Genomic DNA, 27,875 nt, shown 5'->3' with positions numbered 1-27,875 from the left:
GCCCTCCAAAGTTGAGGGCAAATAGAAGGTTTGAATACTATTACTAATCTTACAATATGACAATTAGCTATCACCAATTGAGTATTTACTCTGTTCTAAACACTCTAAACACTGTGCTAAGCAAATGTACTTTGTGGATATTTAATTTTCAAGGGACTTTGAGAGGTATGAATATTGTAACCTTTTTTTTTTAATATGAAGAAACAGGTTTAGAGAACACAGGGTGGGAGAACAGGGAAAGATGGTGATAATTTGTTCCATTTAAACATGTTAAGCTTAGAGTATTAGCTGATTATTCTTGTAGTGATGTTAAGTTGGTAGTTTAAAATTTGGTTCTGGAGTTCAGGAGATGAGCCAGAGAAGAAGACAAATATTTAGTAATCATCAGTATAGAGGTGCTATTTTAAAATAAACCCTGAGAATGGGTGGCCTTGCCAGGGAAGGTAGAATAGGAAATGCTGAGGACAGAACCTTAGTTAATTGGCTATATTTCAGTCACTGGAGATGGAAGAAGAATCAGAGGAGATGCTTAAAAGTAGAGTGGTAAAAAGAGAACAAAAAAGATGGAAGAAATAATTTTAAAATGAGGTAAGAGTGTGTAAGTGTATAAGAGTCTGCAGAAAGGGAAAGGAGGGTGAAAACTGGAATAGAATTTAGTCCTTACTGACATTTAAGAGAATAGTTTTGGTGAGGTGGTGGAATCCAGATTATAAGGTATGTGTAGATAGCTAGCTAAAGAGTTAGACTACCTTTTGAGAGTGTGTACAGGTATAAGAAGTAAAGATCTGGAGTTCAGTTAAAAGAAAGAAGAGTTGAAATAAAGATTTTTTCTTTTTTATAGTTAGTGAGAAGGAACCATTGAAATATTAAAACCCAACTAACATGTACGAGAGAGAAGAATGGGTCTAGAATCCTAATTGGTGGGGAAAAGAGTATAGATGGGGGAACTGACTTTGTACAATATTCTAGACTCAAGTATTGCATAGTTTAGACAATTTGATTCATTTCCTACTGGTAAGGTGGAGGTGGAGAGTTCACAATATAAAATAATTTCAGGTTAATATTACTATTAATAATACTATTAGATTTCAGAGGAATTAAAGAAGTTATAAATCCCTTGGGTTATATATAAATAAGATATTTACTGCTTGGGTCAATACTAGCTCAAATGCCACTTAGTTGTTGCATTCTGAATTTCTAATGAGTGGAGATCTCATCAGTTTTTACCTATCCCATGCTTCTCATTAACAGCTATTATAGCTAAGTGATGCTGCCTGTAGGTTGGAGTTATAAAGCTGAGAAAGAAGCATGGAGATTCAACTGTTAGTATATCCAATTTGTGGGGAAGGATTTATTTTTTAAAATTTTATTTATTTATATGAGAGAGACAGTGCTTGAGCAGGGGATGGGGCAGAGGGAGCGGGAGAGGGGAAGCAGACTCCCCCCGAACACAGAGCCTGAAATGGGGGTTGATCCCAGAGCCCTGAGTGACCTGAGCCGAAACCAAAAGTCGGTCACTCTACTTACTGAGCCACCCCGGCGCCCCAGGATTTTTTTTTAATGTTAAATTTTTTTTTGCCTCATACAGAGTAGGAAATTCAGTGTTAATTAATATTCAGCATGTGCTTGCTTATTTTTAATTTATTATACCTTTGTTTTAATTTATTTAAACTTTTTTGTGAAATATTTGATACAAAATGAAGAGTGTATAAAATATAATATGTTTTAGTTTAAGAATAACAAAAAGAATAAATATTAGCTCTCAGGTTAAAAATAGAAATTAGTATTATTTTAGAATATTAAGTGTGCCCCTCTCTTAATATTCCCAGAGGTGCCATTATCCTGACGTATGTGGTAATATTCCTTTACTTTTCTTTATAGCTTTATTGTCTATGGATATACTCCTAAACAACATGTTGTTTACTTTGAAAAAATGAATAATGTCCCAAGCTAACTGAGTTAAGAAAGGATAGCATTACCACAGTTAGATTAAAGCTTCCAGGAAAAGGAAGATTAGTCTGGCATCAGGTTCACTGAGTTTCAAGAGGTTCTACTCAGGAAATCAGTAAGGAATGTCATGAGTTAGATCTTGGAAACATAGGGTTGTCTTGGTCAGGTTTCAGGCAGTGGTATGACCTGGTGTTGCAGGTTTGTTCAGCAGGTGTATATACAGTCACAGGGGAAGAATGCTATTCTGCTTTTGTTTGTTTCTAAGCTCTTTGTGGCCTTCTTCTAACAGTTAAGAGTAGATCAAAGCAGAACACATCTAGGAGGTGAAATGAGTGTTCTTAGCTGTTCTAGGGAGCAATGCAAAGTAGATACATCAAAGCAAGCCAAATATGAATAAAAACTGGGAATAGGCTTATCTGGACACTCTGTCCTTAGGAATAATGTGAGTGGCTATCTTGGTGATGACAGTTTATCATCCTGTCTCAGGAATCGTGTTCCTACAATGCAGACTGGTTGCCCTGTAAATCTAGTGCATAGCCGGCATCCTGGACTCTCTTCACAGTCCTTCTCAAGATAACTGTTGTCTCTCTCCCATTTTGAATCTCCCATATTGTCTATCTTAAGTTGCTGTCTTTATTAAAATTTTACTTTTTTTTTTGATGAAATACACTCTCCACTTGCTTCTTGAGAAAGGATGTATGGAAGATAAATGTTTTGAGATCTTTCATATTTGAAAAAATACCTAATTTTCATAAGATGATTTGACTGGCTGAACAATTCTAGGTTAGAAATAATTTTCCTTTCTAATTTGAAGAGGTGGTTTCACTGTCATTTTCCTCTTAATACGACTGTTGAGAAGACTGAAGTCCGAGTCCATATGCTTTGTATGTGACCTGCATTTTCTCTCTAGAAACTTGTAGAATCTTCCTTTTTGTCCCCAGTGTTGTGATATTTCACAGTGGTGTGCCTCAGGTAGGTCTCCCTTAATTTTTTATTGTAAATATCTGGTGGGTCCTTTCAAATGGGCAGCTCGTATCTGTCAGCTCAGGAAATTTTCTAGAATTCTTTCATTTCTTTCCAACCTTTTTTTTCCTCCCCTATTTTCTTCTTCTGGAACTCTGTTATTCAGATATTGGACCTCCTGAACTGGTCCTCTAATACCATTCTCTTTTCTCCCCTATTTTTCAAAACTTCATCTTGCTTCTCTGGTTTCTGGAAGACTGCCTCAGTTTTATCTTCCAAGCCTCTTTTTTTTTTTTCTTCAAGCCTCTGTCTTTTTTATTTCAGCTATCATGTTTTTAACTTCTAAGAACTCTTTCTTTCTTTATTAAATTGTATTCTGTTCTTACTTTATGGGTATAATATCTTATCTCTATGAGGAATATGCCCTATATGTGTGTGGGTGTGTGTACGTATATGTATATATTCTGTGGTAGAGGCTTTTCCTTAGATGAGTGGTAATACTTGGCTGTGTGTTCATCATTAAGAGTGGAGGACTAAAAAGCTGATTGAAAACTCTCTTTTTGGTGCAGTACCGATACTAACAAATGTGCCTAATATACCTCAAAGATGGTTTTGTTTTTCCATCACCAGAAAGTTAATTCTCCAATCTTCTGCTGAGATGAGGGCCAGTTGCCTAGCATCATGGAGGAGGGAACGGGTCTAGGAATCAAAGTGCTTTTCAAACAGCTTTAATGGGATTTTCCTGTTTGAACCCCTCCCCTTTCTCTACACCTGCTGCTCCATTTCCAGGAGTAATGGGTATTGCTTTCTGTGGGTTCTCCAGTATAAAGTGTGTTGTTTCTCAGCTTCTTTTTGCTGCCAGGCTGTGATTTGGCTTTCCTGGGTCTGCTAAACCATTTCATAATACTTATCCATCCACTCTCAATCTTCCAAGATTCTGTTGCTCTTATCTCTTCTCCTTATGGGTTTGTGTTGAAAAGTCTTTTACTTCATTTTTGTGAGTTTTAGGAGAGTGCAATTATATGCATGTTTTTAATTTGTCATCTTAATCCTAAAGCCCTGCTTATTTAAAATGTTACCTCCTGAGACTTGAAAAATATTATTATTTTTTAAGATTTTATTTATTTATTTGACAGAGAGAGACACAGCGAGAGAGGGAACACAAGCAGGGGGAGTGGGAGAGGGAGAAGCAGGCTTCCTGCTGAGCAGGGAGCCCGATGCGGGGCTGGATCCCAGGACCCCAGGATCATGACCTGAGCCGAAGGCAGACGCTTAACCGACTGAGCCACCCAGGCGCACCTTGAAAAAGATTATTAAAGTTCCCTTTTCATCTCTTGTTTTGGTTTTTACATTCATAATTATAGTACATGAAACTCATTGTGTAGCCCCCTTCAGACTATGTGAACTCAAGTATTTATACGTAAATCCAGAATTTATGAATAAAAAGGTTGATTGTTTTCTAAATTTGCTCTTGTAGGAAAGTGAAAAGGTTTCTGAATACCCAGCAGTGATTGTGGAGCCAGTTCCAAGTGCCAGATTAGAGCAGGGCTATGCAGCCCAGGTTCTGGTCTATGATGATGAGACTTACATGATGCAAGATGTGGCAGAAGAACAAGAAGTTGAGACCGAGAATGTGGAAACAGGTAGACATCTCATAAAATGTTCATTATTTGTAACTTCTTATTTTATAAGTGTCAATATTACTATTGCCAAATGAGTACTATACCAAAGAACCTCTTTTTGCTTGGAAACCAGTGACACATCTCTTATTTAAGGGAATTGATATAAAGTTCTACATTACAATTCTCTGGAGTATAACAGGTCTCATATCATGGACCCTAAGGACAAGATTACAGGCCCATAATAATAAAATTATCATTTTTTTTCCTGAGAGTGTGAATATTGACTAGTTACTTACTTATAGAAGTCCATAGGCTAGTATATGAGGGTAACTTTTTAATTCAAAAATAAAGACAGTATTCTCATTCTGTAACAGATTAAGAGTTTCTTTGAGTCAATATTCGTGGAGCAGTATGATTCCTTTTTTCTTAGATCAGAAGCATCTTTGTAGCAGTCTGTCAGAGTCTTCTTCCCTTTTTGTCTTCTGAGAAATTTTGGTATTTCAGTCTGTCTATGGTGAGATAATTATATGTTTAATTGGAGATTAATATATATAATCCTTGAAAACCTTTTCTTTTTTTTTTTTTAAGATTTTATTTGACAGAGAGAGAGACAGCCAGAGAGGGAACACAAACAGGGGGAGTGGGAGAGGGAGAAGCAGACTTCCCGCGGAGCAGGGAGCCCGATGTGGGGCTCGATCCCAGGACCCTGGGATCATGACCTGAGCCGAAGGCAGTCGCTTAAGGACTGAGCCACCCAGGCACCCCCTTGGAAACCTTTTCATTTTTGCCACTGACTATAAAGAAAATAGAGTATTGTACCAGAAAGATTGTAGTGACTATTTTGTAATAATAAATATTAAAATTTATCTTTAGCTCTTAATGGAGAAAAAGAATTCTTTTTTTTTTTTTTTTAAAGATTTTATTTATTTGACAGAGACAGAGATAGCGAGAGCAGGAACACAAGCAGCAGGAGTGGGAGAGGGAGAAGAAGGCTTCCCGCCGAGCAGGGAGCCCGATGTGGGACTCGATCCCAGGACACTGGGACCGTGACCTGAGCCGAAGGCAGACGCTCAACGGCTGAGCCACCCAGGCGCCCCCGAAAAAGAATTCTTATACTTGGTTTACAATTCTAATAAACACTCTTAAATATTTATTTATTTATTTATTTATTTATGTAGGCTCCATGCCCAACATGGAGCCCAACATGGAGCCCAACATGAGGCTTGAACTCACAACCATGAGAACAAGACCTGAGCTGAGGTCAAGAGCTGGATGCTTAACTGACTGAGCCACCTAGGTGCCTCATCACTCTTAAGTATTTAGATAAGTTTCTATAAATGTAGCAAAGTCCCATGATTAAAAATTTTCAATATTTGATGTTTTTCTGCTTGTTGAAGCCCAGTAGCCCTCCCTAAGACTACTAGCTTCTTCTAGCTTACTGCTGTGCTTCCTCCAGTTTTATTTTTATTTTATTTTTTCCTCCAGTTTTATTTTTTATTGAGCTGAGGGATTAAAAGTTACCTTGCTCTGCAAAACAATGAAGGCAACAGTGCCAGCAAGCCCCTATGAAGTGATAATCAATTCATTTTCTCAAAATAGGTAGCCAAACACTTTATATAGGCTTTGTGACTGGACTGGAGTGGTACTTGATTTACAGCAGATAATGCAAGTGGCAGGAAGATACATATGTGTTTTTTTTGAGGGTTTTGGAGAGTTTTCCAGTCTGAAGCTAGAAGCATCATGGCAGACATGAATTTTCTTCTTGGGATAAAGAATAGGAAGAACAGCTAAACGTATTATGCAGGATGATATTTTGAAGTAGATATTGTAACTGATTTTATTATAGGAGTGTAACTACGGTGTAACTAAACAGAAAATTAATAGCACAAGAGAAAAAAGTATGATAGCTTAAATTGAATGGAAAAAAAAAGAACCTGTTTGAAATTTCTGGAAAATGTTTTGATCAAAAAAATAAGGAAGACTATGATTTTGGTAGCAAATTGGAAACTTCATAAAGTATGAAAACTATAGTACCAAATTCCCATTAGTAGAAAATTATGCATACTTATCACATTAAAACACCAGAGCAGGTCAGCCAAATCTTATTGGTTGTATAATTGATGATCAGTGCTTCATTAATTTAAATTACTCAGGTAAAAGCAATTCCAAATAGGAAGAGAATATAATCTGTTCAAGGGATTTTATTTTCTTAGTTATCTTGAACTCTGAGGATGATGATAATCATTTGCAAGGCAGAGATATGAATGATTGTAATATTGAAAGAGGATATACATAGTCTGGCTAAAAGAATAGTTACTTTTGTGATATTTTGAAAATGGTTTTTGACTAGTTGATAATATTTTTTAGATTGGTTTTTCTTCAACACTAAAAGGAAACGTTAGTAAATAACTTACATTATTCTAAAATAGTCTAGAAGTACTTGAGAAGTTCATCTTAAACATTTTTAATTCCATTCTGGTTCATTTTTTAAAAATCTATGTTTGCTTTATCGCTTCAAAAAATAAAGAATAGTATAGTATAGCCATTCTTGTCTCTCTTTACAGAGTAACACTGTAAAACTTAGAATTCATTTATAACTCTGTTAAAGGCAATACCAAATTCAGACTGAAATCTGCTGGCTCATACATCTCATACATCTATAATCAGAACAATTTAAAACACTCCCATTTATTCATCATAAGGCATGTGGAACTTGAGACTGTATACAGTATACTGAGTTATTTGAAAATACTATGGCTCATGGGTTTTTAATGTAACTTTATAAGGATTGTTTATATATATAGATTAGTTTAGAATCAGTTAATCTGACTTAATTTTGTTTTTTTTTTAAGATTTTTATTTATTTATTGTTTGACAGAGAGAGAGATACAACGAGAGAGGGAACACAAGCAGGGGGAGTGGGAGAGGGAGAAGGAGACTTCCCGCTGAGCAGGGAGCCCGATGCGGGGCTCATCCCAGGACCCTGGGATCATGACCTGAGCCGAAGGCAGATGCCTAACGACTGAGCCACCCAGGTGCCCCTTAATTTTGTTTTTATTTAAAGAATAAAATGCATTTTAAAAAAGATTTTATTTTTAAGTAATCTCTACACCGAACATGGGGCTCGAATTTACAATCCCAAGACTCAAGAGTCCCATGCTCTACCGACTGAGCCAGCCAGGCACCCCGTAAAGAATAAAAAGCATTTTTAACGAGTTAAAATCTGAATAAATTTTCATTCTTCTGACATTTAGAACATAGACATATAAATAAATGTTGTTATGACTTATCCTGATGTATGTTTCCTTTTAGGTAGCAGAGTAGGATCAGGTTCGTTTCTGTGGCGCTATAAATTTTTAACTTAAATTCCAGATACATATAGGCTTTGGAGAAGAAGCTGACTGGGAAGAAAAGGAAAGGAGTATTTATAAGATGTCTACAACGGTTTTTATTTGGTGAATTGGTGGAATTGAGATCCTTTATAGAACAAGATTTCCTTTTGTACGTCTAGGAAATGCTTCCTGGAATGCTCCTACATTATAACTTAGATGATATTAGTCTAAAAAAATGTTCATAATTATATATATTGACCTGTTATATCAGTTCTCTTCATATTTACATCGAAGTTTTTCTTCTTTTATTCCCTTATATACCCATATATATATGTCTATACCAGAAACAGTGTTCATGATGAAATCCAGGCAGGAGTATTAAAATTATATAGTGATGTACACTTAGCCATCTTACTTATTTTATGTATAAAATGATTTCTCATTTTGTTAGTAGTAAATGTCTTTTATAGACAATGTACGTTTTTCTCACAGAGCTTATGAGTAATAGTAATCCTCTCAAATTTTACAGGAAAAACCAGATATGTTTGAGACTTTAAGTGTGTTTATCTAAACCTATAAATTGCTTTTAAAAAAAAATAAATTGCTTTTTGATGATAACTGGAGATCAGTAATCATAAAGAGTCTTTGAGGAAAAGTAATGAAGTATGAATGAAGGGTGGTCTTGACTGGCAGGCTGGAAATACTTTTGCCAGCGGCTGCAGGGTCCACGAGCTCTGGAGGCCTGCTAGATAGACTGAGGTGGTGAGCTGGGGATGGAAAGGAGTCTCTGGGGTTCCCTACTAAGATTTGAAATGCAGTTTTTATGTTCACTCTTAAAAAACTATATATATGTAGTTTATAGCAGGGAGCCCGATGTGTACATATTACAGATTGCCATTTAAAAAATAGTAAGTTTATACCAATGCAATCAATAGTAGATAAGTTTTGATAGAAATCTTTTAAGGCTTAGCTGAGAAGATTGAGCTATTTAGGATCTGCTTCTTCATCTTGCACCTTAACTTACTATATTTATCCTCTTAAACTTCCACTTTAATTTATGATGTCAGTGATAGTTTGCATTTCTTATGTGCAAGGGCACTGTTTTCAACATGTTTCTTTCCCTCAAGGGGTTAATAATTTACTTATATATAATATATATTATATTGAAAATATAAAGCAGTATAGAATCAATAGGGTGCTACTTACAAATTCAAAGAAATTTTTAGGAGAAGAAAGTTCAGTTTACAGGATTAGGGAATGTTTAGAGAAAGTAAGGAAGGAGGACAGATGGTAGGATTTGGATGGGCAGATAGGAGGTGAGTGAAAGGCACTGTAGCTGAGGGAAATATAATTAATAATGGGTGGAATATTGAAGTTCAAGGCGTGTTTAGAAGATACTGAGTAAATGAGACCATGACGGGGTTCCATTAGGAGTTGTGACTAGATTATGATTTGAACCCAAGAGTTAATGATTAGGCATGTAAGAAGCAAAAAGATTTAGAAGGTTTTGAGTAGAAAGTACCATGTAATTAGTATCTCAGGAGATAGCGGATGATTGTAGGAGAAGGGATGAAGCAGGACGACTAGCTGTTGTAGGATGGGTTGAGAGGTGACTTGAGCAAAACAAAGTAGAAGCGATGGGAGCAGAAGGGGCTTATATAAGCAATGCTACTATATATGCTCTATATGCTACTATATATACTTGACATGACAAATTAGGGGGAGAGGCGTAGTTAGGTAAGACACTAAGTTTTTTGGCCTTAAGTGATGGCCATAAGTATCATATAGGGATTTGAGGAAGGCAAGACTCTTTTGGGAAACAGATATGTTTGGTAGTAGGTGTGTTGATTTTGAGTTGAAGCAGAGCATCTAAGGAGAAATATTTAGGTATTTAAAGATGCACAAATACATAGCCAGGGTCCCAAAACAAAGGAGATGTCATACTCAAATTAGGATAATTTAAAAAATGTTTTACAAAATGACTAGTTATAAATATATGGGCAAGTGTAGGGTGATCATAAGAAATAGGGCAGTAGGCCAGAAGTGGCAGTAGCAGAGCTGTTTCTGTCCTTTGGCCTGAGGCCCCAAGGGAGGGAATGGTTGCTGGAACCTAGAAGAAGAGAGGGTCACCTTGGGAGAATCTGGGACCTTTGATCAAAGGATGCAGCTGGCTTGAGGGTGATGCCACAGAGAGGGAGCCAGGGGTTACTCTGATTTTCTTCTCCTTCTTCCCTCTAATGCCCTGCCAAGGCTCTCCATTGACCCAATGCAATTTAAAGCAATAGGAGTCCTGTTGAAGTCAGCCTTCTGGGACAGAGAGCAGCATCAGGAAAGGTAAAGAATAGATCTGGAGGGGCAAATGGAAGATATCTAGTACAACTGAAGTTTAGTAAAGAAAGGTCAAGGAGAGACTGTTTTGGAAATCATAGTCATTGATGCCGTGGTAATAAATGGAATCTCCAAAAGGAAAGGTATTTGAGAGATTTCTCCAAGGGAGAAGATAATTAAATTCTGTGTTTGACTCTCTGTGATCAAGAACAAGGGACACAGAATTAAGGAATTAACCTTAAGGAATGTTTACATTTTGAGGAACATGAAGAAAAGCCAAGAGTGATCAAATATGATAGAAAATCCTATTCCTGAGGTTAACGTTTTTTCTTTTTAAAGACTTTTAAGTAGTTCTCTTTAGTAGAAAAGGGAAGAATATTGATGGTTAGTTAGTCGTGGTTTCAGATTCCTACTTTATTACTTACCTATCAGTGTTTAAGTTTTTGAGAGTCTGTTTCACTGTCATAAACTAGTAATTCAAGGTCGTGAGGACTACATAAAATAAATATATAAAGCACAGTGCTTGTGATGTAGTAAGTGCTCCATAAGTATTCCCTTAATTTTATTAGAACCTTTCCTTATGCCTTCAAATATGGAGAAGGTCTTTTATACATTAAAACAGAACATTTGTTTACTTCTCTGTTGTATTTTTCTCTTTCCTTTCACTTCCACTTTTAAAAAAAAACAAATGCTCTATACCTTCATTCTGTACTTTTTCCTTGTCATTCCTTCCTTAACTTACTGTGCTTTCGCACCTACATTCATCATTCTCCTGAAGCTCTTTATCAGATTTCAAAAGCCACTCCTCTGCCAAATTCAGACTCACAGAATCATCCAGAAGTAGATCCTTCCTAATCTGGCCTTCTTATCTTCTGAGCTTTTGCTCAAATACAGTTTTCTATCAAGACTGTGATTAGGTATTATCCATTTTTTTAAGGCCCAACTACACTAAACTTTCCACAGTGATTATGGTCTACATTAAACGCTCCCTTTCCTGATCCTCTGGTAGACCATCTGGACTAAGGCACTCGATCATGTACTTTCTTATACTGTTCTTGTGTGTATTCATACTCCTTTTGTTTTCAAACTGGATATATGTCTCTCGAAGACAGGGACCATACTTTTTAGTTTTGTTGAATATAGTATATAATAATAGTGTTTAACACATAACAGTTAGGGAATACAGATTGAGTTTTGCCTCAGTATTGCAGTATAATCAAGAACCATCTGTGTAAAATCTTAAATATATTTTCTTTTTTGTTAATATGCTAAACATTGAATACCTTAGGGTTATTTAAAATATAAAAGGGTAGTCATCCAAAAACATAAATATGGGCATCCAAAATATATCAGCGCCATAATGTTGTCATATTATATTAACTTCACCTTAAAGTCACAGTAGGTTTTTTTTTTTTAAAGATCCATTTATTTATTTGACAGAGAGAGAGACAGCGAGAGAGGGAATATAAGCAGGGGGAGTGGGAGAGGGAGAAACAGGCCTCCCGCCCAGCAGGGAGCCCGATGCGGGCCTCGATCCCAGGACCCTGGGATCATGACCTGAGCCGAAGGCAGGTGCTTAACGACTGAGCCACCCAGGCACCCGTCACAGTAGGTTTTAATCATTCGTGCTTACACCTAAATTTGATTTTTTTCTTATAATAAAAGCAACACATGCTCATTGGAGAAATTGGGAAGTATTACAAAGAAAAACAGTGAAAATTACTCATAATCCCTTACCAGCAAGGGAATAGCAAGTACTGCTTTTTGTATTTCTTGCTGGCCTTTTTAAAATGTACATTTTAAGCAAAATTAACATTATGTTATGTAATACAAGTAGATTTATTAGTCTTTACTAAGAGACATTGACTGAAAGCAGTCTGTTTGCTTTCTACTTCTCTCTTCTGATCATTAGGAGTAGGACTTTGGTTTTTAGCCAGGTATCAAAACATAAAAATTTGGTGTTAGTAGTTAAAGAAATGATCAAGAAAACTTAGTTTCTTTTTGTGATCAACAAAATTGTGTTTAGAGATTAGTTGAAAAGATAGACAAATGATAAGAATTTTTACATAATTCAACAAGAAAGCACTGCTTTTTTTTTTTAAGTAAATGAAAGTTTAGCTTTTTAAAGGGCAGTTTAAAAAAATAAAACCAGATTTCTGTCTTGAAAAATAAATTCAGGAGCCAAATTTCTTTCTTGAAAAATCTCAAGACTAAGTTGACTTCATGATGAGCTGTGATAACTTTTGTATTTGTTATACCATCAGAAATCCTCCCTGTGGCACAAAAGGACTCTTTTAATTAGAAAATATTGTTGCCACAGGGAGGTAGAAGATCGACATGAAAAACTGGGGATCTGAAAAGGAGCCCCTATCCTAGGATTACCTGAAGGTGAAACAGATTGAGCCAGAAGGAAGACAATGCTGGTAGGTTGGTTTTTAATTTACTAAGAATGTTTACAATTTTACATTTAATTACAATTATTTCAACTACCTATACCATATTTTTGTTTAAAGGGTGACAACGATTCCTCCTTTAGGAGGGAGAAATAATATAACAGTATCTTTCCTCCTAAACAATTTGTTATCTCTGCTAACCCCTGCCATGTTCCTAATATTTGTTTCTTTTTATAGATTAAGCTCTAGGGCTATTTCATGCCTCTACTTCCTTGGAAGCTACTACTGACTGAACATCTTCAAGTCTTTTTCTTTCCTTCTCTTTCTGTTATTTCTGCTTCTGAAATCTAGACTTTTTCCTACATTTTTTTAAAGAAGTGTTTTCTTTTAATTATCTATTTTTTTGAGTTTAGCCTAGTCACTAGTTTTCTAAAAAGGTAAAATGTGAATCTTAAGTTCAGTTAGTTTTGATTCTAGAACTGTTTGAATTATAATTGTATTGTGATTTAGATGAGTTAGAAAGCATTATTAGAGAAAAGTTTTTAATATTTTAATAACTATATTTCATTTAGCCTAAGATACCACCTATTGTAAGAAACATTTTTAGACCACTAAAAGAAGGAAATGCTGCCAATTATAAATTTTAGGATACCATCAATTGTAAGATACATCCTGATTTCAGAGATGTTAAAATGTGAAAAAAAGTACATCTTAGAATTAATGAAATATGGTGTCATGCAATTATGAATCTTCCTGAAATTCGTATTTACTGGGAATTGGACATTAAAATATCAGGTTTATAAAAAATGGAGGTGAGTTGTGGTTGTGGAAGTCCATATATATGCTGAGTATGGTCTCTAAATTCTTTACTGTCTCTTAATAGAGGGTGTTAAAGTGAAAAATCATTTAACTTTGTTGTTTAAAAGTATGCAAAGTAACTATAAGGTATTAAATTATGAAGAATATAGAAGATGAAAGGTGTTTTAATATGACACATTACTTCAGTCAATAGTGTTTTATCATAATTGTTACTTTTTAATCAGATTTTGTGATCCAAAAAGAAAATGAAATGAAGCTTCTGCTTCCTAAACTATAATTTTAAAACAGGATCCTTTAAGGACCCTTTAAAATAGCCACTGATTTTTAGTGCACTTGAATATATGTTTTACAGATTGTTATGGGAAGGAAAAAGATAGAGGTCAAAAGTAAAGAACTACCCTGTCAATTAATAAAGCAGAAATGAAAAGGAATGATTTTAAATGTTATTTATATGCTTTAAGAATCATATTTTGTATATAAAGAAAGATAAGTATATTTAGAGAACAGATCAATAAAGGGTGTTTGCTTTTGGAAACTATAGCACTCATTCCTTTGCGCTCAGACTTTTAGTTTTTATTTTTATTTATTTTTAAAAAGATTTTATTTATTTATTTAAGAGAGAGAGAGAGAGAGAGAGCACTTGCACTTGAGCAGGGGGAGGGGCAGAGGGAGAGGGAGAGAGGGAGAGAATCTCAGTCTCATGACCCTGAAATCACAACCTGAGCCAAAATTAAGTGTTGGTTGCTCAACCAGCTGAGCCACCCAGACGCCCCAGACTTTTTAGTTTTTAAAACACTAGTTAACTTTCAGTTTCACTCTATAACAATGTGTCTAAATAATAAATTTTTATTCATTTATCTTTTTTAAAGAATTTATTTATTTATTTGACAGAGAGAGAGAGAGAGAGCACAAGCAGGGGGAACAGCAGAGGGAGAGGGAGAAGCAGGCTCCCCACTGAGCAAGGAGCTGGACATGGGACTCCATCCCAGGGCCCTGGGATCACAACCTGAGCCAAAGGCAGATAGATGCCCAACCTACTGAGCCAACCCAGGCGCCCGAAATTTTTATTCATTTAGAGGAGAGGGCAAATTTGGATTATATAGAATTATAAATGAGCACACAAGGTTATAAATGTTGCCAAGTAGGGATAGCTGAAGGTTCTTAAATGTAGGAATGCTTTAAAACATATTTCTAGGCAAATTATCCATCCATTCATCCTCTACCAGCTCTCACTGAGGGCTGCAGCATGTCAGGCTCAGAGCCGAGTGTCTTGGGGTAAACAAGACCCTGTCTTTGCTCTCACCAGCTTTCAGCTATGTGGAGAAATGAACAATTAAACACGTTATTATAATCAAATGTGATGAGCATTATGATAGGATTAATGAAAGGTTTAGGGAGTATACAGCTGGGGAATGCCTAGGAGGACAGAAAATGCCTCCCTGAGGAAGTAACATTTGAACAGATTTGAAGGGTTTGAAGTAATTAGCCAGGCAGAGTGTAGCATGGTTGGAAATCTGGAGGAAGGAGAACATGGCCTATTTGAGTTGTAGAAGGGAGTTCAGTATGGCTAGAATATGGATTATGAAAAGGAAAGGGGATTAAAATGAAGCTAAAGAGGTAAAAAACTCTTACTGCTGAGGACCTTGTAAGATTTGTGTCTGTTTGTTGGGCCGTATCTAAAGGGCAATGGGAAGCCTTTTAAGAGTTTTAAACAAAGTATGTTTCTTACACAAATTTAGTTTTTTCCCAAATAGTGCTGTAAATGAAAAGTGAAACAAGACAAACAAAGCATTACCTAAAATAAAATCTGAACTCCTTAGCTTCTCATTCAGAGCTCCCTAATAGCTAGTCAACTATTTTTACTCACCTTCCACTAAATTGTCTGCCTGTATAGATCTGAGCTCTAGGTATGCCCATTGCCCAAACTAAGCTAGAAATTATAGAGATTAAAAATTATAGTTGCACAGCTAGCTTTTCTTTTCAGAATTCAAAGCTGGGTGCCTTGGTACAATTCTGTTTCAAGAGAAGGAGTCATTGTCCCTTATGCATCCTCCATGCCCATTTATAAACTGGGAAAGAGGCCTATGAGTTTTCTTAGGTTCATGAAAGGTCATCATTTAAAGGAGGTCAAGAACATTTTCAACACAACTATGAACTTTTGTAGTTTTTTCATCTTTTTGTGTCATGGGCCTCTTTGATCATATGGTGAATTCAGCCTGTGGACCTTCTCACAACAATTTTTGTAAATATGTAACATACAATATCTAGGATTACAGAGGAACGAAATACATTGAAACGTAGCTTTTAGGCTATTTTTAATTGTGATGTATTAATGCATATGCTTCTTTAATAATGCCTTTAGTAATGAGAGCTAGTGGCAGATCTAATTTATGCCTATAATTTCATAGTAGTGATGACCATAAATTATATTTTGAGGTATCTGTAACAACTATAATATGAAAATATTTATGATTTCTGTTGGTTATGAGGTCATAGTATTGCCAAAACTACTGTGATTTATGCCTTTATTTAAAATTAAAGTGCTTAATTTCAATTAGAATCTAAAAAATAGTTTTTCTAGGTCTCATCCATATATTCTTTTAGCTGTCATCCACCTTTTTCTCATACTTTCCTGCTCTATATTCTGCCCTACTGCTATTCTTTTCTTCCTAATAACTCATAGTAGGGATCTGAAAGCCATTTTAAATGTTGCTTATTGAATATACTTTTATGATCCCTGCTAAGGAAAAAAAAAAAAAGGCCCTCAACTATGTAGTGGTAATTTTTTATGTCCCTCAATTGATTGACCTAATTTAATTTATCCTAAGACACTCTGATATATGAACATTTAGTATATTTCTTTAAACCCTCATTTAATATTTTATGACCTGTTTGTGTTTTGAGATCCCCCTATTTCCATGACAAAAATTTCTGTGGCCAGTGGTTCTCAAACTTGACCATACATCAGAATCATCTGGAGCACTTGTTAAAATACAGATTGCTCACCCCACCTCCAGAACTTCTGATCCAGTGGATCTGGAATGGGACTTGAAAATTTACATTTTTAACAAGTCCCCAGGTGATGCTGATGCTGATGCCGTTGGCCCAGGGATCATACTTTGAGAACCATTATCTAGACTGTTGGGAATGACAGCACTGAAAGAGAGCTTCTGCCATCAGGAAAACCCAGTTAATACAGTAGCTTTTTATGATATTGTGTTATACCCATCACAAAAGATTGTTACCGGGGGTGAAAAGATACTAAAATTCTTTTAGGTTTATATGAGGTGATGTAATGAATTACTATTAATTAATTCATCAGTAAATATTCACTGTGCATCTACTATATGCCAAGCACTATTTTAGGCATGGGCTGGAGGGGTACACAAGACAGGCAACGTACCTACATTCATAGTGCTTAGAATCTAGCAGAGAAAGCATATAAATTTGCCATATTAATAGTAAAATTGTTCTGTCACAAATCATATCACATAAATTAACACCTCCTGAAATTGTTCTTTAGAGTTAATATTTGCAGTTAAGCCAAGACCATTTCTTTTCAAAATTTGAAGCAGCAGATAAATTCTCCCTCTTCCTCCTTCATGTGACAGTTACTAAGTACAGTTGCAATACTGGTAAACTTAACATCTATCATGTACAAAGTACTTGAACAAACAGCATCATGGCTCCTAGGGAATAAGTGATTCAAAGTTGACTAAAACATGGGGCCTGGCCTCAAAGAAGCTTACCAACTAAATTGAGAAAAACAAGCATTCAAGGAAATAATACTATGGAGTAGGGATGGTTGGGGAAAGGTGAGGAAAGACAAAGAACTGCCAAGTATGGTAGCTAACTTAAAGGTTCCAGATTGCATTATTGCTATGTGGTGGGTCATTTTAAATTTCATCATAAGGGCATAGTTGACAGTTAAGGCCTCTGGGTTTAGGGACAGAGGAGGAAGTCAAATGGAATTAAGCATTTCTAAATGTCACCATTTTAATTTTTTTATGTGTGGAAACAGTACCATGAAACTCATGAGTGGGGCGCTGGTTGGCTCAGTCATTAAGCGTCTGCCTACAGCTCAGGTCATGATCCCCGAGTCCTGGGATCGAGCCCCACATCGGGCTCCCTGCTCGGCGGGAAGCCTGCTTCTCCCTCTCGCACTCCCCCTGCTTGTGTTCCCTCTCTCGCTGTGTCTCTGTCAAATAAATAAATAAAATCTTAAAAAAAAAAAAAAAGAAACTCATGAGTGACTTCTTTTTCCCATTCACAAAAAAATCAGGAAAGTGCAAAAAACACAACCTGTTTACAATGCTTAATTACAACTTGGGAGTGGAGATTAGGAAATGAGATAGGGCTAATGTTATTTTTAAAATTTTTTATGTTTCTATAATTTTTTTCATTGAGTATATTAGGGAAGAAAGAATGTAACCCATTTCCTCTCTTTCACTTAGGCATTTTTTTTTTTAAGATTTTATTTATTTATTTGAGAGAGACACAGTGCGAGAGGGAACACAAGCAGGGGGAGTGGGAGAGGGGAAGCAGGCTTCCCACAGAGGGAGCCCGACACGGGGCCCGAGACCTGAGCCAAAGGCAGACGCTTAACGACTGAGCCACCCAGGCGCCCCCTCACTTAGGCATTATTAAGACAGAGTGCCAGTTTTTATAACAAATAACCCATATTCTCCTAGTTTAAGGTCAGTGTTTGATCATAATTGGATGTTTGATTTCTTTTCACTTTGTTTTTTAAAGGTTTATTTATTTATTTGAGAGAGAGAGAGAGAGCTTGAGCGAGTGGGGGGGGCAGAGGGAGAGGATCTTTCAAGCATACTCCCTGCTGTGCGAGGAACCCCATGCGGGGCTGGATCTCACTACCTGTGAAATCATGACCTGAGCAGAAACCAAGAGTTGGTTGCCTAATCGACTGAGCTACCCAGGTGCCCCTCTTTTCACTTTGTAAATCAGCCAAGATACTATGCTACTTGAATGAACAATTTTAAAATTTAACTGAAAATATTTTTCATATATTTTATATTAGAGGGTGGTGATAATAGTTATCTTCCAGGATAACTTATTTATTATTTTATTATTATTATTACTTATTTTTTAAGAATATATTTGAACAAAATGAGTTCTTTGTTAGCCAGAACGTGGGAGACATTTTCTTAATACTAGGTGACCTTACAGAAGATCACTCTAGAAAGTTTTACATCAAAAAGAAAAGAATTATGTCTCTAACTTAGTTAGCAAAAAGGTACTTCTTATTGTACATGACATTTGACAAGACTTTTAGGAAAGTCTGAATCCTTTTTCTTCTATATCACCTTTTTTCCGCTACTTAATTCCCAGCAAATAAATATTTAGAATAATAAGTTAGAATGAAAAAATTCAAGAGGAAATCAAGGATTTGGTCCAAGAGGAAAAATAAATCAAAAGGTGCTGATCTCTTTTTGACATTTGCTTTCCTGAACAAACTTGAAAATCCTTGTTTTTTTTTCCTTCTTCTCTAGAGACATTGTTCTACACATAACATCTATTTGGACTTACAACATTAAGTTTTAGCTACTTAGTTTGAAAAAAATGAGGTTGGCAGAATCACATTTGTTTTTAATTTCTTTGCTACCATTACCTGCCTATTTAGGAGGCCCTCAGAGACAAGAAGACACCAATTACTATGTTTGGGTTTCATCTGCAGTCCTATTTTCTGGGAGGAGAAGCCTCCACAAAAAAAGAAAGAACTTTTGGGAAACTCACTCTTGGGAATAAAAGTCAAGGGTAGAAGCCGGTGCATTCAGCTTGCCATCTCACAAAGGGAGTCAAGAACTATAGATTTGAAACCATAAAGATCATAAAACCCTACTTTAACTTTGTCACCTTCTGTTTTTCAATAGTAATTAATAGCAAGCACTTTAACAGAAAGCCTCCCTGTATACTTGTTTTTGGGGGCCCCCCAAAATAGGGAGGTTAATGAGAGATTAGTTTAATTCTGCAACTAGTCTTGGGGGAAACAGAATTCCAAAAGATAGAATGAATAGCCGAAAGGAGAAGAGAGCAGGCTGAATTCTTATACTTCTTAAAAGGAAGGAAGTAAAAGAGTATAAGGAGTTGCCCTGGCTCTGAGACCATTTGTGGGGTTACCTGAGACTGCCTGTGGTACGCAGAGCATTTGTGTGTGTGTGTGGGGGGGCTAGAACAAAAAATTAGATATGACCATAACTGTAAAGGAGCTTGCTCTTTATTGGGGAAAATATGTAAGAAAACAACTTTTTATAACCTAAGGATCAAAAAAATCAGTGTTGTGAGAATGAGGGGGAGAGAGCTATTAGCTATTGTAATGGAAAGTTCATAATTTACCTGAGCCTGGGAGAATAAAATTTCATTTGAAAAGTGTTACAGAAAAAAAATTCAATGACACTCTTAAAGCATGGTAAGGAAGACTTTATTCAAGAGGGAACTATTGTGATAGGGATAGAGACCACTATGATGGGATTTTGCAGTGAGGGAGAGAGAGTGGGCTCAACTCCGAATACAGCATATGCAAGTGGGAATTTATAGCCGAGGATCAGGATGGGGGTCAGCGGATGGAAAATTACTCAGAGGAAATATCAGGAACCGAGGGGTGGGGTTTATGGCTAAACAGATTCTTGCTGAAGACAGACCAGGATGATCAGACATCACTTGGGGGATGGGGGAGGATGAGGAACCCTATCAAATATCGAGAGTGAGCAGATAGAGAGGATGGGGGATTCTAAACTGACTAGCTAAACTGACTTAGCAGAGTTCTTGCTAAAATGGGATTTTACAAGGAAGTATGCAGAAGGAGGTAGGAGAAGGTTCAGGAGCCTAAGTAAAATTTGGTAGACAAAGAATCTTTGTCCAGTAGCAAAGGATTTTCTGGTTAAGAAGTCATCATTTATACCTTCTCCTAGTCCAATACCAAAACATGTCAGTTTTACCTCCAGAATATATCTTGAATCTTCCCATTTCTTTCCATCTTCATTGCTGCTAGCCTTGACCAATCTGTAGTTATTTTTTATTATAGAGTTACTATCATGGCCATTGGCCTTCTAACTTCTTGTTTTCATTCTTGGCCTTTCTCCCTTTCACTCTAAGCAATCTATGCTTTACCTAGTAACCAAAGTGACTTAAAAAATATATTTATAAAGTTAATCATTACACTCCCTTCCCTAAAACCTTTCAGTGGGTTCTAATTACACTTAGGATAATATTCAGAATTTTTAAAATGGCCTCCAAGACACTGAATAATTTGGTTCCTCTCACTCACCTAGAAACAATAACAATAATAGCTACAAAAACAAAACCCTAACATTTGAAATTTCTTTACTATATTGCTAGGAATAGTTCCTAGGGCTCCACATACTAATATTTTAATATTCTTTTAACAACCCTAGGCTGAATAACTTTTCCAAGGCTAGACAGCTATTTAAGTGGTGGAGCATTTAAGTGATGGGGCAAGGATTTAAATTCAGAGGGTAAGTAGGGCTCCAGAGTCCAATCTCTGAAGATTATACTCTGATGAATTATATACCACCCCTCTCACCCCAGTATACACACACACACGCGCACACACGCGCGCGCACACACACACACACACACACACACACACACACACACACACACACCACTGTTGTCTTTTTCCATTTCCATGAATCCAAACTTTAACTTCACAGGGTGCTTACGTATACTGTTTGCTTCCCAGTCTTTCAGTTTCTTACTCTTGGTCATCCTTTAGATCTCAATTTAAATGTCACTTTCTCAGAGAGAGATTGCCTTTAGCCATTACTCATCAATCTCAATTAGGACTGTTCTGTTATTTTTGTCTTAGCCCCCCATTTTTCTTTTTTGGTTAGCACCTACAACTTGTGATATAGTAAACTCCCACGATGAGGTGGTAAATAATTCCAAAAACCTCAGATCACATAATATGGCATTATGAGTTTAATAAAATGACCCGAGATAATGGTATGGAGGAAGATGTGTGTGGAAGGGGTTCCAGGACTCAGGCTAAGACATCCCAATCAGCCTTAAGGTCCGGCTGTGGTTTGGTGCCACCTGGTGGGTAGTTGTGTATTCCAGTGACGGTTGTTTGAGGGTAGAGTGGAAGATGGGAGCCAGTTACCATCAGTTAACTTACCTGAATTCATGTATTCATGATGTTCTCTTCTATTTGTGTTTATTTAATGTTTCCACATGATGCTTTATAAAATCAGAGACCTTATCCTTTGCATTTACTGGTATTGGTCAGAGCTAGGCACCAAATAAGTTTTCAATAAATTATTTGTTGATTGAATAAGTGAGTGAATGAGAAGATGTCATGAACCAGGACAGAATGCCAGGAATTTTGTATTTTATTTAGAGATTGACAAGCAATATAGTTTAACTAGAGATTAGGCTTTGTAGAGGTATATGGTAGAGAGAGGTAAGGCTAGAAAGATAGAGTGGAACTAGATTGTGGTGGCCCTTGAATAAAATAGTTAGGAACTGTGTGAAATGTGATCTGGAGAAGATGAGAAGTGAAAAGGACATTTATTTTAAGCAACTAGAACATACTAAAATAATAGAAATGGAAGGGATAGCTTCCAAAATACTAAGTTGGGGGTAGGGAATAAACTAAACTTGACCAATCCAACACAAGGCAACAAAGGAGAAAAAAATGGAACTACAAATCATAAATCAAGATAGTAGAAATAAGTCCAAGACCAGAAATTATATTAAAATAATCTGTTGTGATCTTAACATGAGTCTGTGTTATTTTTAACAGATATACAAAACAAAATGATATAAAAAGGATACAGCAATATATTCTTCTGAAAAATACTAACCAAAGGAAGCTGGTTCAATAAAATAGAATTTAGGGTAAAAATTTTTAATTGGGACAGAGACTCTTCAAACTGCTAAAAGGAACAACCCAGAAAATATAATCATCATCATCTTATATGCATCTAACAACATAGCCTTGAAATATCATTTAAAGCAAAAACTTTTAAAATTGCAAGGAGTAGTGGACATGCCTACAAAACAATGAGACTTTAACACACCTCTGCCAAAATTGAAAAATGAAGCAGATAAAAAATTAAAAATGGGATCAAAGAATTGAACCACAGCACTGACAAACTTCATAAACTAGAGATATATAGAACATTGTACCTAACCTAATAAAATACAACCCTGTGCACTTTTTTCAGTTATATATAGGTCAGCTTTTAACTGTGTACTAGGTCATAGAGGAATCTCAATGATGTCCAGAAAATCTGTGTCATTCAAAATATATCATTTCATCATAATACAATAAAATTAGAAATCAACAATGAGGTGAAAATCAAAATACTTTATATTGGCTCACTAATGGAAGAGAAAATGAAAATTATAAAATATTTGCAACTAAATAACAATGAAAACATTGCATATAAAAATTTGAGATGTGATTTAAGTAGAACCCACTGGAAAATTTAGTACCTCTAAATGCATTTATTAGAAAATATGAAAGATTGATATAATGAGCATATGTTCATCTAGATGGTAATAAAGGATCAACAGAATAAATCCAAATTAAGTAGAATAAAAGAATTTATAAAGATAAAAAAGTAAATATTAATGAAATAGAAAAGAAAATAGATAATAAAACCTTAAAGTTTAAAAAATAGATGAACCTCTGTAAAGACGGATCAAAGAAAAATGAGCACTATGAAGAACAAAAAATATAACCAATAGAATAGAGTTTGAAAATCATAAGAAAATACTATGAACAACCTATTGCCAAGGAATTTGAAAACCTATGGACAATTAAAATTATATATATGTATATATTTTTATATATGTATATGTAAGTGTGTGTATATATATATATGTATACACACACAACTGACTCAAGAAGAAATAGAAAATGTTCAAGTCAACCTTTTAAGTTCTTTAATTTTACATATGCATTCCCTCAGTCAAAATCCATCAGACCCAGGCCTATTACTAAAATTTCAAGGGATACATAAGCCCTATTATATACAAACTATTATGGAAACAGTAAAAGAGGGAAAGCTTTCCAACTCATTTTATGGAGGTAGTAAACCTTAACTTTAAAATGGACCCAGCATAAAAAAAAAAAAAATAAGTTTCTTGCTGAATTTATGTATGATCATAGCTACAAATATTCTAAATAAATAAAATAAATCTAGCACTTATTAAAAAACACATAATGACTAAATACATACTAGGAAGGCAAAGAAGGTTATTAGAAAATCTGTTAATATAATTTGCCACATGAATAGATTAAAAGAGAAAACCTATATAATCATCCCAGTAGATCCAAAAAGGATTTATTAAAATTCACCATCTTCTGAGACTCTTAATCTCAATTGGGACTTGATAAGGCGTCTATATTAAAAATTTATAGCAAATATCATGATTAATAGGGAAACAGGATGCCAGCTGTCATCTTTACTAAAAAGCATTATTTCTGGGGGTTCTAGCAAATGCAAGTAAGAAAAAGAAAAGGCATGAAGATCACAAGGGAAGAAACAAAATTGGTATTTACAAATGGTTTAATTAACACATAAATTTTAAGAAACTGTATAGATTTTAAACCTGCTTAGAGGGTTCATCAGGGTTGCTCTATACAAGAACAATAATCAGAAAATCATAAAGAAGATGTGGTATGCACACACACACACACACACACACACACACTGGAATATTACTCAGCCATAAAAACAGAATGAAATCTTGCCATTTGTGACAACATGGATGGACTCAGGGGGTATAATATGCTAAGTGAAATAAGTCAGAGAAAGACAAATATATGGTTTCACTTTTATATGTGGAATCTAAAAAACAAAACAAAACAAATAAAAACCAGAAACAGATCCATAAATATAAAATGTTGGTTGCCGGGGCGGGGGGGCAGGGGAGATGGGCAAAGAAGGTGAAGGAAATCAAAAGGTAGAGACTTCCAGTTATAAAATAAAGAAGTCATGAAGATGATAAGTACAGCACAGGGAATATAGTTAATAATACTGTAAAAACATTATCTGGTGACAAATGATGACATTTATCCTGGTGAGCACTGAGTAACATATAGAATTGTTGAATCACTATGTTTTACACCTGAGACTAATGTAACATTGTATGTCAGCTATACTTCAATAATAAAAATTTTAAAATAAAAAATAAAAATGAAACAAAAAAGATTCCATTCATAATAGTAAAAAACTTAAATAGGTATCTAGGAATAAATTTAATAATAATAGGCAATACCTTAATGAAAATAAGAATTTAACTTTATTGAAGGGCATAAATAAGTGAAGGGATATACAACTTACTTAAGAGGAAATAGACCAAAACCATTTGATTCCTTTAATCTTTAACCCACAAACATACATGGAAAGATGGACAAGGTAAAGCTGTTAATTCTTCCCCAATTAATCTATAAACTCAGTACAATTCCAGTCAAAATCTCAAGAGGACTTGTTTTTGGAAGAATTTGATAAACTCTTAAAGATCCAAAAATAGTCTAGACAATGCTGCAAAAGAACAAAGTATAGGGTGCTTGCCCTCCTATGACCCTAGAAAAATTTAAAATGTGTTATTAGCCTACAGACGGATAGTTTATTAGGATAGAATAGAGACCCCAGGAACAGAATAAGCATGTATTTATACCTGGTGTGTAACAGACATAGATTTATAAGTCAGTGGGAAAGGACAGATTATTTAATAAATTATATTAAGATAGTTGGCTTTTTATAGAAAGGTTTAGATCCCTATTTCACACCCTCTTATTTATTTTTTCAATTGATTTATCCCTTTCTGTCCTCTCTTTATATAAAGTCACATCTCCCTTGCTCATAAACATCAAATTTAATTTGATTAATGCATATTTTTAACACATTGTGTATATGCTGTTGTATATATTTAAGATTTATATAAATGGTATTATGTATCTTAATGTTTCTTTCTTTTTTAGTAAGTACTGCTCTTAATATCCATGCATGTTGCTTTGTATGTATCTAATATGTTGCTGCTAATTGCTGCACAATACTCCACCACAGATATCCATCACATTTTACCTTTATAGTTGCCCAGTAATGGATACCCATCACTCCTTGTGTCAGCTATTGTTGCATAACAATCCCCCCCCCCACCATTTATTGGCTTGAAACAAGAACTAGTTATTGATTTTCCTGAGACTATGGGTTAGCTATGTGGTTCTGCTGAGATGGGCTGGGTTTACCTCCCTATTTGTGGTCATTTGTGGATCAACTGGGAGCTTACTGGTCTCGGAGGACTTCAGGGGTACAACTTAGCCCTCCTCTCTTCTTTCCGGTTATCTTACATCTTTTTCTTTTCTTATAATGTTGGTCAAGAACTCCAATATGATGAAGAGTAGTGATACTAATTGGCATCCCTGTTTTGTTCTTAATCTTGAAGGGAGTGTATCCCAACTTGAAGTTTAATGTTTGTTGTAGGTTTTAGTATATAAAGAATTCCCATCTATGCCTTTGGTTTTGTTTTTGTGTTAAGTTGTACTTAAGTATGGAGTCTTATCAGATGCTTTTTCTGCATTTTTTGGTAGGTCATAATTTTTCTTCTTTAATCTATTAATGTGGCCAGTTAATTGATGGATTCTCAGATCGTGAACTCTCCTTGCATTTAAAGATACATGTTGCTCATCGTTTTGCTTTGTTTTCCTTTAAGTTTAGAACCTTTCATTAAGTAATATGGAGAGGAGGTTTTGTACTACATTTAATTTCTTTACTACTTACTACTCATTTTTTTTCTTTATATAATTTACACAATTTCTTTATATACTTCATCCACATTTAAACTTAATTAAGATATAATTGTTCATAATACTGATTTATTATTTTTATATTTATTGTATCTGTGGTTACTTCTCTCTTTTTGTTTTATATTTGCACTTTCTTTTCTTGATAACTCTTGCCGAAGTCTAATTTGTTAATCTTTTCAGAATCATCTTTTGGTTTTGTGAATCTGCACTGTTTTTTAAAATTATTCTTCTCAGGGCACCTGGGTGGCTTGGTTGGTTAAGCATCTGACTGTTGATGATCTCAGGGTTGTGAGATTGAGCCCCGCATTGGGCTCTGCACTGGGTGTGGAGCCTGCTTAAGATTCTCTCTCTCCCTCTCCCCTACACCCCTCCCTGTCTTTAAAAAAAAATTATTGTGCTCTATTTCATTTTTCCTATTATTATTTCTTTCCTTCTATTTCTTTGGTTTTGTTTTGTTGATTTGTCCATCTTTATGAATTGAATACTTGGCTTCTTTATTTTTAAACCTTTTCATCTCCTGACCTCTAAGTTCTGTTTTAGCTGTGTCACACCTATTTGACATATTTTAATTATAATTCATTTCTAAATATTTCTTAATTCCTTTATGATTTCCTTTTTAACATACACTGTAAGGTAAAACACATTAATTTGACTACATCAAAACCTAAAATTTTTGTAGGACAAACAATACTATAGGCCAATCAAAGTAAAAGTCAAAGAGCAGGCTAGCAGAAGATATTTGCAACACATATCTGAATTATTTTCTAGAATGTTAATATTCTACACATGAATAAGACAAAAATTATCATAGAAAAATGACAAAGGATATGACTAGGCAATTTATAAGGGAAATATTAATAGCCAGTAAGTATATGAAAAAGTATCCTCAGTACTTATTAAGTATATGCAAATTAATACAACAATGACGGTTTTCTTGTCACCCAACAGATGGCAGAAATTTTAAAGTCTGATTATATCTTGTACTGACAAGAATTTGAGAAAAGTGGATACTCTTAACACATCACTGGTGGAATTTTGGACTTGCACAGCTACTTTGGGGAGAGTAACATATAAAATTAAAAATGCACTTATTCTATTATATAAAAATTCTATTTGTATGTAAAAATTTCTGTTATATACTGTGGAGACACTCTAGCATACACGTTTAAAAAAACATGGAGAGGAATTTTTTTGCAGCATTGTTCATAAAAGTGAAAAGTGGAAATACATTTATTTGCCGACCAGTAGATAATTTGATGAATAAAATGGGGGTAAATTCATGCACTGGAATAATGTGTAGCATCTAAAAAGCATAGCTATATTTATTTACACCAACATGGATAGAATGTAAATCTTGAATGAAAAAAAGGAAATTTTAGAATGGCGTATATAGAATAATGTCATTTATGTACCCAAAGCATGCAAAAATAATAGCATATATATTATTCTGGGATACAGACACCTATAAATATATACATATACAAAAACATAAAAGTGTAAAAAATTGAAGAATATGCATAAAACTTATGATAGTGGTTTCTTTGGAGAGATGGAATGGTGAATGAGAACTGGGGGTAGTATTCAAAAATGTTATCTTCCCCTGTAATGTGTTATTTCTTAGCGTGAAAAAACACCTTTAAATAATAAAATGTTAACAGTTGTTGGTTCT

General features: G+C 35.1%; 1 protein-coding gene across 8 annotated transcripts in view; it reads left to right on the top strand.

The window, feature by feature from the left end:
- The window catches only part of ELF2 (E74 like ETS transcription factor 2), a 107,344-nt gene that overhangs the window by 49,126 nt on the left and 30,343 nt on the right, over positions 1-27,875 (top strand). For 5 of the 8 annotated variants that reach the window (XM_036091715.2, XM_036091713.2, XM_036091721.2 and 2 more), the window contains one exon: positions 4,391-4,556. In XM_036091715.2, coding sequence (XP_035947608.1) covers positions 4,391-4,556 — 166 coding nt within the window. Of the gene's footprint in view, positions 1-4,390; positions 4,557-12,459; positions 12,619-27,875 lie in introns of those variants that run through there. The other 3 variants (XM_036091720.2, XM_036091718.2, XM_036091719.2) reach the window with 2 other exon arrangements.

The sequence above is a fragment of the Halichoerus grypus genome, chromosome 3 (genome assembly GCF_964656455.1).
Source record: "Halichoerus grypus chromosome 3, mHalGry1.hap1.1, whole genome shotgun sequence".
Classification (NCBI taxonomy): Eukaryota; Metazoa; Chordata; class Mammalia; order Carnivora; family Phocidae; genus Halichoerus; species Halichoerus grypus.
Note: the sequence above shows the minus strand (reverse complement) of the source record. Positions and strands in the feature narration are given on the sequence as shown.